This window comes from Pantherophis guttatus, chromosome 1 (genome assembly GCF_059756535.1).
Source record: "Pantherophis guttatus breed Tessera chromosome 1, ASM5975653v1, whole genome shotgun sequence".
In the NCBI taxonomy this organism is placed as follows: Eukaryota; Metazoa; Chordata; class Lepidosauria; order Squamata; family Colubridae; genus Pantherophis; species Pantherophis guttatus.
The window spans coordinates 100,050,963-100,064,233 of NC_142063.1; the positions used below are offsets into that span (position 1 = coordinate 100,050,963).

The 13,271-nt window shown below is 37.2% G+C and overlaps 1 protein-coding gene across 1 annotated transcript; it reads right to left on the reverse strand.

Annotated features, from left to right (window-relative positions):
- Window positions 1-1,198: 1,198 nt before the first annotated feature.
- PSMA1 (proteasome 20S subunit alpha 1) lies at window positions 1,199-12,175 on the reverse strand. The gene is made up of 10 exons (XM_034417002.3): window positions 11,960-12,175; window positions 9,603-9,647; window positions 8,196-8,297; window positions 6,262-6,365; window positions 5,628-5,716; window positions 4,652-4,722; window positions 3,575-3,704; window positions 3,297-3,376; window positions 2,445-2,549; window positions 1,199-1,543 (listed from the first exon to the last, which is right to left on the reverse strand). Exons 1-10 carry the CDS (start codon window positions 12,173-12,175, stop codon window positions 1,487-1,489), a joined length of 999 nt encoding a protein of 332 aa, XP_034272893.2. The 3' UTR covers window positions 1,199-1,486.
- Window positions 12,176-13,271: the final 1,096 nt, after the last annotated feature.

Here is a 13,271-nt window from a genome sequence, read left to right on the forward strand (position 1 = left end):
GAAGACGTTTTGCTTCTCCTCCAAGAAGCTTCTTCGGTTCTGACAGGATAGTGGGGAATGGAAGGATCTATATTCCTTGCAGACAGCTAATCATTTGTATCCTTTTAGAGAGTCGTTGAAGCACTTGGAGGTTTATCTGTGTCCTCAGGGCCACCTGAGTAGTTCTCCTGGTTCTTGTAGTCTGCAATTTTTCCTCTGGAAATCCATTCCTACTCCCGCACCATTCAAAGCGTGTTCATCCCAAATTGTATAGCTAAAAGTCTGTAGAGATTCTCAAGTCATCCAGGTCATGGTTGTCCCAAAGGTGCTTTTTCAGGAGGCAACTGGACTTCTGGTCACTTGTTATACATTTTCCTTGGAATCTGTTAAGTGCCCCATTTCAATTGTTTACATTCCGGCTACTTAGGTGGACCATTAATATAAACCTGGCTTATTAAAGAACCAGATTTTCCTTAACAAGATAGCTGCTTCCACCCACCCCCGCCCTTAGAAATTTTGCACAATATAACAGCCCCACCTTCTTTTTAAAAAATGTCCTACGGATACAGAATGTGTGTATAAATTGTATACCTAGGTATGGAGAGCCAGTTTGGTATAGCGGTTAGGACATCAGGCTAGAAGACCCGAAAGCAGACATGACTGAAAACTGGTCCAGGCAGTTGCCAGGAATCAAATGATTCGAAGGCCCAGGTGTGAATTCATTTGAAAGGTTACACAGTATAAATTATCTGAAGTCTTAAATTGAACTCTACTTTGTTCTGTTTTATAGCAACCAAAGGTTTTGTCAGACACCACGGAAAGTGTTAAAAGTTTAATTTCCAAACCCACGGATTTTACAAACTTTAATCCACTTTTTTACAGCAAGTTTTGAGATTGTTCTACTTCCACACTTCATGCTTGAAGCTCTCTCCAACACCGTGATATAACTTAGTGGCTCTTAAGATCAGCCAGTCTTGTCTCCCAATCAATTCTACACATCCCTGGTGAAAATCTTCCTCTGTGAATTTCTTTAAATTAGTTGGATCCCACTTTATATTTTCAACGGGTTTGATAGTTACAAATAGATTACACATTCTAATTTAACTTAGTATGAGATTCATAATATCTAAAAATATTGACATAGGTATAGGATTCCATAAGCATGGGATCCAATGATATTGTATACATTTTTTTATTTAAGGAGTACAGAAAAGTTACATAATTTTTCATAAAAGAAAAATTTATTTCAGAGATGATTTTACAACATAAAAGCAACATGCTTTTTCATATAAAACAGTATTTCAGTCTTTTCTAGAAAATGACATCTTTTCTTAATAGAAGTGGTCAGTTATTTTTTTCTGCCAACATAAGGGTTTTTATTTTTGGTAATTCATTTCAAACACTGGTGCTTTATCACTACATTATGCCTTGAATCTTTAAGTTACCACAATACAAATAATGCTCCTCGCACTATTCCCTCTGAAGTAACCCATGTTATGCAGTGCATTTAGTGCTCCATTGGTTCCTCAGGCTTTTCTGCTGTCTCTTCAGCAGGCTGAGCAGGCTTAAAAGAGTAAAAGAAATAAAGATAACCGTCACTGTGGGGGAAAAAAGCTCACAAAATATTCTACAAATACAGTGTCTCAATATTTAGTGTAGTAATAAATAGGCAGGGAGATTTTCAATACTCCACTTTTTCTGCTTTAAAAATCCAACAGAGATCAGTGGCAAAAATTGGTTTGATATACAGTATTTTTAAATGCTTTGTTCCTTTTGTATATTTCATAAAACAGCCCAATCCCTAGAAAAACCAAATATTCGTGTTTTCTACACTTCTTAATTGGCTCATTTATGTGTTATAGCTTCAGTGTTATCATTTGTAAGATACACACACACATACATTTGAAATACTTACGTGTAGGGCATAAATATAAAAATAATCATTTGGTCTGTTAAGCAAAATGTCCAATTTACTTAATATGCCAATAGAATGTATATATGGAAAGAAACCAATTCTCCCACTTTTTCTAAAAGTCTGCTTTGGGCATAGGAAAAGAAAAAATGGGAAAATGTGTTTGCATTACACTTAGAGGAATCATTGAAAGAGCAAGAGAGGAATAAATTTTTTGCAGAAATTAAAATCCAAAGCTTACTGGTCAGGTTAAAAAGATTTAAATAAATGTTTTTTTTAAGTGTCAAATGAGTAAATTATCATGAGGAGAGCATTAAATAGGCAGAATATCATATTCCAAAGGCATTCTCTTAGATCACCAGTCATCTAATCTCAGAGGACGGGGCAATCTAGCAAGTCCTCAGAATGGAAAGTCTCACAATGTGATCCAACTACTGATTTACAAAATTGAAAAAAAAAAACTTGAGATAAGCAAATATAGCAAAGGGGAAAAAATAGCCTAATGAGACACTTACAAGCTGTGATTTTTGTTGTTGTTGTAAGATTTGCCTACCTTTCTCTGTGGTCTTTCTTCCAGACCTTCCAGGAATGGTGCTACATCATCATCATCATAAATTGTAAACTCCATTTCTTTACCAACAATCCCAACAGAAACATTCTGTAAAATGACAATTGTAAAAAAAAAGGGGGGGGGAGGGAAGGGGGGAAGAAATTGTGGGAAATTAGGAGGAAGGAGCATTATTTATTATATAAAAGTGGAATAAATATCTAATAAAAAATCTAATAACACAATTATTGATTGTGGGTATTGCTGGGGTTGCTGAGAGTCAATGTTTGGGAAACTGGAATGTAATATAATCTCCTACCACTGGTGTATAATAAACAATCATCTTCATGAACCATGGAACATTTTCTGATAAATCTTTTACTGCTGACTATAAGAAACTCATTCTTAGAATTGTTTTGCCTATCATAATCAGTGTTATTTGTAACTAGAAAAACAGTTCCTGGTAGGTCTTTATTATGGAACTGATGAACCTGAAGTCACATAAACATATTTTGCAAGATACTGGAAGTGATAGTATTAAAACGGGGGGCAGATTTCTACTCTTAACTTCCATTTCATGAAATCCTGAATCAGAAGTAATGATGTTTAAATCTTTAAACTTGCTTAGAATCCTCCTCAGATTTACATTTCCTTAATATTATATATTACATAGAGTTGGTGATTCAGATTACTTTAATGTTTAAAGCGCATCTCTCCATACTTATATATGCATGCTTAATTACAAATTTGGATTCTGCTTTACAAAAATAAATGTGTCACTCTTCCACAATGTTTATAACTACTATTAACCGTGTTTCAGACCGATTGAATTGCAAGAAAAAACAATCTCAGCCTTGCCTTAATAGTTAGATCTTGTTCAGCAGGAAGTGTCTCTCTCAGAGCACGAAGTCCATGCTTCACTAATTCATTCAGGTTACCTGCAAAATAACTACATTTATGACTGGTTCAGAAATGCTGTATTTTCTGGGCTGACTTGATTAAACACACTTTCAACTTCCTCATCACATGACAATAACTGTTCAGCAATCGCAATCACACACACACACACACCCCGTATGTGTGGAGAGAGCAGAAATCTTTAAAAATATAGTATACTTCAAAGACACTGCACTTACAGTCAGAAAACTCGGTCATGTGTCGTTCCAAGTACGTTCGAGCTGATTGGGATCTTGCACCAATGGACATTGCTTTGCAATCAAAATAATTTGCAGAAGGGCAAGTCTGGAAGATATGGGGGCCCATATCCTAACAAATTAAAATGACATTTTTTTTAAAAAAAGGAATCTATCAGACAGCTTACATACAGTGTTTCACTCCCACCACCCAGATAAAAATATATGCTTTTCCAGCTGTTTCACAGTGTAATTACCGTATTTTTCAGAGTTTAAGACGCACTGAAGTATAAGACTACTTTTTTTGGTGAGGAAAAGAAGAAAAAGAAATATCCCTCTGCCTCTGAGCAATTTTGCCTTACAGCAAACAGTAAACAGCCTGCTTTACTTTCAGTTTCGTTTTCAGCATAGCTTGATTACCACAAGGGAAAAAAAAATCTGCTCCAGCAATTTACCTCTTTGCAGCAAGCAGCAGAGCCCTGCGCAAAACAGCTGAGAGCAAATCAGCTGAGAGTCGGAAGGCCTATCCAATCAACTTGTACTAATTAGCCTGTGCTGAAGCTGAAAAAAACAGTTTTTTCTTGCTGTTTGCTTGCAAGAGGTAACAAAAAATACAGTAATAATCCAACTATTGGGGGCATTCAACACATTTCCTTATGAACTGTTTTAAGTGCAATCTTTCCAAAACTCCCCACTTCGAATGCAAAATTAGTTCAAGCGTTTTTAAAACAACTCCTTTCACGTTTGAAACAACAGTCTCCTTGGGAAAAAAAATCTTCTAAAGAACTTGATGCTCCAAAACAGTTTGAAATATTATGTAGGATTGTCAATTCTGGCTGGAGCTGATGAGAAACCAATTCTTAAATATCTGGCGAATAATAAACTAAAACTAAAATTTATCTTGCAAGAAGTTCCAAATCCAAGTTGCCTATTTAATGTTTATAATTACTTAAATTGTTTTATGACACAGAAGACTCTGAACCCACTTTGCTGTGATTTTACTGTGTTTACACTAGGAAGGGAAAATAACCAGAAAACATACAATATACTGTACATGTCTCCCACAGATGATGCACTTACATCATAGCCTGCAATAAGAAGTCCCACGCCATATGGTCTTCTTCCATAACGCTGCGTTGGTATCTGTGTTTCTTAAACAAGCTGAGGAATACATCTCAAAAAGCTGGTTTACACATTTACACTTTCTTATGAAAACTTTCATGTACTCTTTTCAAGATTTTTAAAAAAACAACTCCCACCCCAGTCCCACAATCAGGTTATAAAGATGTAGGACACAAATGGAAAATAGCAGTAACTGGTCATTCAAGTTCCATCAGCGGAAGACTGGTATTGGATTTTATTCATAAAATTTAATATAATCACCAGAATATGAAAATAATCTTGCCCTCAGTCTCCTCTCCAATAAACTTTTTAAAAAAATCACGGGATTCTGGTTTAAACAAAATCCAAAATACTCAACAGGAATGTTCGACATCTGCTGTATGAACTATTATGGAAATTTTTGAAATAAGAGGCAATATTAAAATAGTACTGTGTTGAATGGGATAAAATTTAATTCATGCAAATTATGTAATATCATAGTAAAATTTGTGGGTGAAACTGCCTGAATAGATAAATTTGCTCTAAAATCCAGAAAATTCTCATTTTACTATTCAACTTTTCTTATGCTATTACGTGGCTAAGGTTTTCAATCAATTGGAGTAGATTTTTAGCATCAAAGTGAACTGTCCCTAATTCCCTGTATTGACTCACTTTCTTTAAAAGTAATAGTAACTGCCAGGTTGACTCATCTTTCCAAGGTTGGTAAAATGAGGACTCAGATTGTTGGGGGCAATAGGCTGGCATTTATAAACCACTGTGAGAGTGCTGTAAAGCACTATGGAACAGTATATATGTCTAAATGTTAATGCTATTACTATTGCTATTTTATAAAATAATTAGCTGAGTCCTTTGCAGTAAGATGATTATCCAACAGTTAAATCTATTGGCAGCTGTGAAAAACCCATAATGATTATCACATAGAAAAAAAGGATACTGCTTCCAATCAGAGACACTAATCGAGATACTGGAAGAGGCCTGTCAAATACAAATCTGGAATCCAAACACTCCTGACGCATGAAATTGCTGCAGGGGTAAAACAGAATTTATTCCATTTGTAACTTCAACACTTCTTAGATTTATTCAATAGAAATTTTACTTGTATATAATACTATTTGATTGCAAAAGAGTTAGGGCAGGCAAAGGGAATGAATTCATTTTGGCATGAAATTATTGGATGCTCTTTAGCAAGTATGTTCCACGTTTCCTATTTCTGCAGCAGGAATTACAATCAGGCATACTCTCAGCTCCTCAGTGTTTTCAGTGACTTATGGACGGAGCAGTGGAATTAATATTCCCCACTACTATTCTTATACAATGCTGTCACAATCTTCACAAATGACTAAGAACAAATGTCATACATATACTTAAATTCAGCAATAGTTTATTAGGAGACCTGGTTATGGTATGCAGCAATTGCACTAGACAAGGTTAAGAATGGAGAAACATGGATACCGTCTCAGGAACCAAAGGCTTGAATTAGGAATCAGATACAAACCCACTCCGTGTATATTTATAAACTTAAAACAAGTCCATATTCAATCAATCAAATAATCAACTTCCAAATTTACCATAAGAGTCTTGCATCAGCAGTAAGTCCAGCAATGGAAATACCAATATGGTTGTCAACATACAAGATTTTTTTCTGATGAGCTGCCAGTTCAGATTGTGCCCTCTAAACGACATATCCAAAGTAACAGTTATAAATCATACACTTATAACATGACAATTTGGGGGGAAGGGGGGGGGAAGGGAGAAAGTATGCATTATTTTTCTCTGTCTGTTAAACCAGAGTATATAATCTATAGTAACAATAGCAAATGACACCAATTATATAATTTGTAAATAATTGCAGAACTTGACACTTTGTATATAATGCCATTTCAGAAAAACACATAAAATGACAATATGGTGGAAATTTTATTCATTGCGTCTAAAGCCCATTGGATTGAAATTTCACTATATTAATAATAATATTTTAATTCACTGTATTAATAAATGTATTTTAAACAGGTATGTTAAAGTTTGTTAAGCTCGTTACTGCTTATGTAAACATAAGGAGCTGCTTTACGCAATTATTTTATGATGACTTAAATGGCTTCTAATTCACAGGATTCCAAAAGCCTGCAAACCATCTCTGTGCAGTGTAATTTGGAAGGAAATTTGACACTGTGTAGAAAGCAATGGAACATTCTAGAGAAGTCTTAACTTTCTGTTACCAAATCAATAAATGTAGTACATCCCTAATAGTGCAAGTGAAAGGATCAAAAGTATTGTGTCTGTCTTTGCTCGGCAAACTAATACTTGTAACTGCATCTCTAGCCTCCTGTCCCTACATACCAGGCCTAGCAGTGGTGAAATCTAAAATTTGTTACTACCGGTTCTGTGGGCGTGGCTTGGGGGGGTAATGTGACTGGGTGGGTGTGGCCAATTTTTTTTTTTACTTTTAAAACCATTTTTACTACAACCTCTTCGGCGAAGAGGTTGTAAAAAAATGCTTTCAAAAGGCTTTGACGATCCCAGCTGAGTTGCCTGATCGTCAGAGGGTTTTTTAAAAAACCTCTGCCGATCAGGCAACTCAGCTTGGATTGTCAGAGGCATTTAAAAGAAAAAAAGCTTCTGATGATCGCGCGGCTCAGCTGGGCACGGGCAGGGATTTTTGCTACCGGTTCTCCGAACCACCCGCCGCCATCGCTACCAGATCGGGCGATCCGGTACGAACCGGGAGCATTTCACCCGTGAGGCCTAGTAAGGATGCACCTATTGAGAACCTGAAAGCAGCCTGTGCAGTGATATTATCAATAATTAATTGATAATATTAAGTGATTAATCAATAATTAATTGATTTAATTATTTTTTAAATTATTTTAATTTTCATATTGTATGTATTTTAATCCTGGCTGTTCACCGCCCTGAGTCCTTCGAGAGAAGGGCGGTATAAAAATTTAATAAATAATAATAATAATAAATAATAATATCCAACATTGTTTTCTCCAGGAAAAACTATGTGGTCCTTACTGCTGGAAATAGAACCATTATCTATTATTCATAGCACATATAGCCTTATTGTAACAAAAATTTGCAATGCTCTCTTGATTGCATTTATAATCAAGTAATATACCTGATGCTTGTGCCACATGATCTCTCACTGGCCCCACAAAATTGCTTGGCTCTTGCCTGTCATTTTATTCTGAAAATATTGTTGTAACATTTCATGTTTCCATATTTATAATAATTTATGTCCCACTTATCTCCCCCCACCTAGTACTAGGCAAACAGTAGTGTACAATAATTAAAATATTGTATTTTCAAGCTAAATACAGTATTTATTTAGAACAGACTTTCTCAGCTCTTGACCCTACAAACCAAAAACAACATTTTTTTTCGTGGCCAACAGATATATTTTTTAGATCGCAAAAAACTACTTTAAGATTGTGAATATTATAATACTTTACGTATCACATATGCTTTAAAAAAAACAAACTGGCTTTCTTCTTGAGTTTACCTTTAAGGCAACTAAAACAGCATGGGTTTTTGATTTTAGCCCAACAGTTGCAGATCCTTGTTTGACAGCCTCCATTGCATATTCTATTTGATGAATTCGACCCTAAAAACACAAGATAGTCTTATGAACATGCTGATGGTGCAAATGAGGTGTGCATCCTGCAATAGTAAGAAAGCAAACAATGAATGCCTGAGGAACTCACAGCATATATGTATATATGTGTGTGGCTTTATCGTCCTACTTACATCCACAACAATCACCTGAGGCAGGCTGGGTGGAGAGAGAGCGATGCTGACTCCAAATTAGTCAATGAGTTACAACTAATAACACTTCGTTAGTCTTGCGTCTTTCATTGCAATGGTTGCGCCTTCAAATGTTACTTAACATGTTTAGCGAATAAAAAATATTCCATTCCATGACAGAAGACTTAACATTAGCTTTATCAAAATTGCAGGATATTTGAGCACAAATTAGTAACGATTTCTGATGACCTGTATGAGTACAGCACACACACTAAATTCCATAGTATGACAAATACCTTTATCAGACCAATAAAAAATGACACAGCACTGGTAGAGTTTTTCAAAACTATTCAATAGATGAAAGCAGGGAAAGAGGAATAGAGTTAATGTTTTGGTTTCTACATCATTCTTAGTCATAATGTGGTTTGTTTGGATTTGAATGTTATGTGCATCTTGCCAACTATGGTTTAATCCAGGGGTCCCCAATCCCTGGACTGTTAGGAACCAGGCCGCACAAACGAACAAAATGTCATCTGTGCATGTGCAGGTAGCGTGCAAAACATATATCCCTGCTGCCAGTCTGTGGAAAAATTGTTTTCCCCAAAATCGGTCCCTCGTATCAAAAAGGTTGGGGGCTGCTGGTTTAATCAACAAACTATGGTTTCCATAAACCTGGCTCAATCTGACATAATTTTAATCACAACTTTAAAAGAGAATGTAAGTACAGCATTCTTACACTTAGATTCCCTCTAAGGCCACAATTTAGATAGCCAAATTCTTAATCTATGCAGATATCCCTTACTATCTCTGAAATTAGCAAACAGCAGACTATAATGATTAACTTATTATCAGTGGCCTCATACTCCTGGGCTTAGAATCACAGAAGCAACTGTAAGCAGGCTAAGCTGCATTTCCCATAGCTATTAGCACAGAAAGCCCAATAAACTACTTTCCAGTTGAGAAAGTTCTCTTATGTATAAATGGCTCATGCATGTTACTCTAAATGGCTCGTGCAGGTTGTTACTATAATGAACACATTTCACATATATACATATCTGCAAATATCTTATTACTTTTGCTTTCAAAGTAAAATTTAAATTCTTTGATTATTCAAATGGTGAGCGAAGGAAACATACAAAGAAAAACAGAAGTACAAAAACAATACCTGGGGACTCCATACAGTGACATCGTTATCATATTGGTTGCGAAACTAAAGTGAACAAAAGGAATCCATTAATATTACTGCCATTAAAATAGGAAAAATTAAAACAAAATCTCATTCTTACTATGGATTATCATTTTTGTAACTGAAAAATAATATGGAAAAATAGGACTTTTGTATGACATTTAATAAGTAATTTTCTTTTCAAGATAGGGATGAATGAACTTGTGGAGGTATGCAGTATGCAGGTTCAAAGCAGGAAAGTTTTTTTCCAGCTTCAGATTCTGTGTGAAAATTCTCATACCTATTGGCAGCACCTTGCAATACCACAAAAAAAGCACGGCTTCTTTACAATATTACCATATCAAGTATGCTCTGAATCAAATTCAAGCAACCTTTCCAATTTGGGGATAGTGCACATCATTACTAAATACTATCTTTGGTTTGTTCAATACATGGAAGTATATCACTCATAATTATTAAGCTTTATTAAGAAGTGCAGGAAACAAATCTTGACAAAGGAAAAATAAAAGATGGGTTGAAAGAAGCATCATAAAGGAAATAATACATGAAGATTTACAGCGTGGATATGTAACTCAAAACACAGTATTATGAATCAAGGCAAACATGGAAATGTTTGCTAAAGTAATATCCAACAGTTCATTTCAAAAATATAATTAGAAATAAGCCCAGATTTCCAATTTGCATGTGGAGGTCTATAAACTAAAACTGTAATTTAACTAGGTAAAAAATCAGTTTTGCTTTCAGTTTCAGGAAGAACAAAGTATTGCACATCTAGTGACTGATCAGAAAGAAAGAAAAGAAAAAATGTGTTGTTAACTACTTGCATAACACCTCTTCGTATGGGCAAATGAAATTTACTTCTGGTTATTTGTAAGACTGCACTGTGAGGATTTAAAATGTACTTTAAGTTATATCCCCTTTTGAAACTGAGAAACTTATACTCGACTGTTTTAATTTAATGCCACAGACTTCACTAAGACGCATCTCTATAGCATTTATATTATCTACTGCATGTAACTATACTGTTCTTATATTCGTTGATACGTTTATCTGCTGTGCTAAATTGGCTTAATAGGCTTTTGTTGTCCGATTTTATTTTGTGACACCCCAAGGGCTCTCTGCATAACTAGGAAGCAGTGTGTAAAATTTTGGATCTGCTCATCTCCTTCTCTACTCTCCGCAACCAAATTGAGCAAAAGGCTGGAAACAGAAGTTATGTCAAAACGCTGACTCATTATACACGTGTATGGGGAATTGTGTTAGTTAATACAAGGGACAGAGCTAGGGTGAGAAAATTGGGGTGGGGAGCCGCTTCCTTTAAGTGGGGTCCTGAATTTAAAGAAATGTATAGAAGAATAAAGAAGAACAGCCTTATTTTGTATTGGTTTGAAAGTAGGTGCGAAAGCACAACTTCAGGTGCGACTTAGAAAAGTCTTTTCTGATTACTCGAGCGACTCAATGTATTAAAGATACATTAACGAAAGAAAACAAAACCCTGCCAACAAAAGTGCGTATAGTCAAGGCTATGGTTTCCCCAGTTGCAATGTATGGCTGTGAAAGTTGGACCATAAGGGAGGCTGAGCGCCAAAGAATTGAGGCCTTTGAATTATGGTGCTGGAGAAGATTCCTTGGACTGCAAGGGGATCAAACCGGTCAGTCCTGGAATAGATCAACCCTGACTGCTCTTTAGAAGACCAGATCCTGAAGATGAAACTCAAATACTTTGGCCACCTAATGAGAAGGAAGGATTAACTGGAGAAGAGACTAATGCTGGGAACAATTGAGGGCAAAAGAAGAAAGGGACGACAGAGAATGAGGTGGCTGGATGGAGTCACTCAAGCAGTCGGTGTGGACTTAAATGGACTCCAGAGGATGGTAGAGGACAGGAAGGCCTGGAGGAACGTTGTCCATGGGGTCGCGATGGGTCGGACACGACTTCGCAACTAACAACAAAAACGAAGCAAAAAGGAAACGAATGCTTCTTTCGGCAGAAAAGTCTGCTGGGAAGGGCCGATGAGAGTGCAAAAATAAAAAGGAAGGAGGGGGGAGGGAGGGAAGGACCGGGCGATACGGAACAAGAAATCCCCAAGAACGCGGGAGACATGCAGATCACTCCTAGCGGGTTTAAGGCTTTCAAAATGGGGCCGGGGGGAGAGAGAAATGGCCATAAAAATAAGGCAATCTGGGCCTTTGCAATCTCAGCCGGCCAAGTGCTGAGTCACACCTATCGCTCCGGGGGAACGAAAGCCCTCCCTCCCCTGGCCGCCCCAAAGCCCTCCCACTCTCTCCCTCCCCCCCCTCTCCTCCCCCACCAAACCCGGTGCTTCGCCATTCACCATTTCGGCCAAACGTTCGTGGCACTTTCGTGCAGCAGCGCCGGCTCCGTGATCAGAAAAGATGATGGAAAACGACGGCGAACTCGGCAAGCGATTGGTTTGGGCTCGGACCGCCAAGGCGGAGCAGCCGATTGCCGAGTTTCTGATCCTAACACGCTTAACAGCCGCCACCCCTTTCAATCGTAGCTGGGGCGTGGCCGAATCTTGAGTGCGCATGCGCGTTGGATGCTTGAAATGGGGCGAGATGGGAGGTGCTGGAGAGTGGAACGGGGGGAGCTAGAGGGAAGAGCGCGTCTCTTTCATTCGCTTTGTATAGTGCGGTGTATGTAGATTGTAGTATCTCCGGCGTAGTAGATAACGGTAGTCGTTTCGCCGTGCAGAGGAAGAAGAAAGAGGTAACGCAGCTTCTCCATCGGTAGGCAGCGCTGAGAATTGATTAGTTTGCACTTTACACTATGTGTAAAAAGAACACTGGAATTGTACGTAGTTCCAGTTAGGAAAAAATAAATGATTTCTCACACACGGGCTTGCTACACGATTTACAAACAGTCGGGCTTTTTTGCCTCTATTGACTTCTGGTGACATTTATCCCACTTTTGTTTTGCGTTATCTTTTTTAGCCGGTTGCCTTTCATCAATGGTTGTTGCGAACTGCTAATATTTAAGTGCAAGGTTAGAGTCTTCTACCGGTAGTAGGTCTATTTTTTCCCCTCTCTCTCCGAACGTATCTGTACTGAATTGTTGTACTGCTCTGTGTATTTGTGTGTGTATTTCTCAACCTCTGCAATTTTAAGATGTGTGGATTTCTAACTCCCAGAATTCCCCAGCAATTCTGAAAGTTAAAATCCACACGTTAAAATTGCTAAGGTTGAGAAAAAAATGTAAGTTTGGGCAGCAGGCTGGCACACCCTCCCTTCCAAAAATGTCACTGCTGCTGCTGCTCTGAATGGGGATTACTGGACATGAATTCTTTTTTTCTTTTTGGTCTGGGTGTATCTCTCTCTGCCTCTCCAAAGTTAGATGATTTTTATACAAAATTAAAGCATTACAGGGCACAAACATACATGCAGGCAGAACAGCCAGTTGCAAAATTTAATTTTTTTAAAGCAATCTTTAGAATAGCATTACAATAGGACAATGTTTTATAATTGCCTGGTGTATAGAATGTTGCCGATTTGAAACCCTAAGCTTTTTAAATTATTTTTCTTTCTTTGAAATTACCTCCTTTCCCTCTCTTTAAAGTACAAGTGCAACAATGCACTCTTCCATCACTTCTCCACAGACACACACATACATATATTTTGGTGATTAAG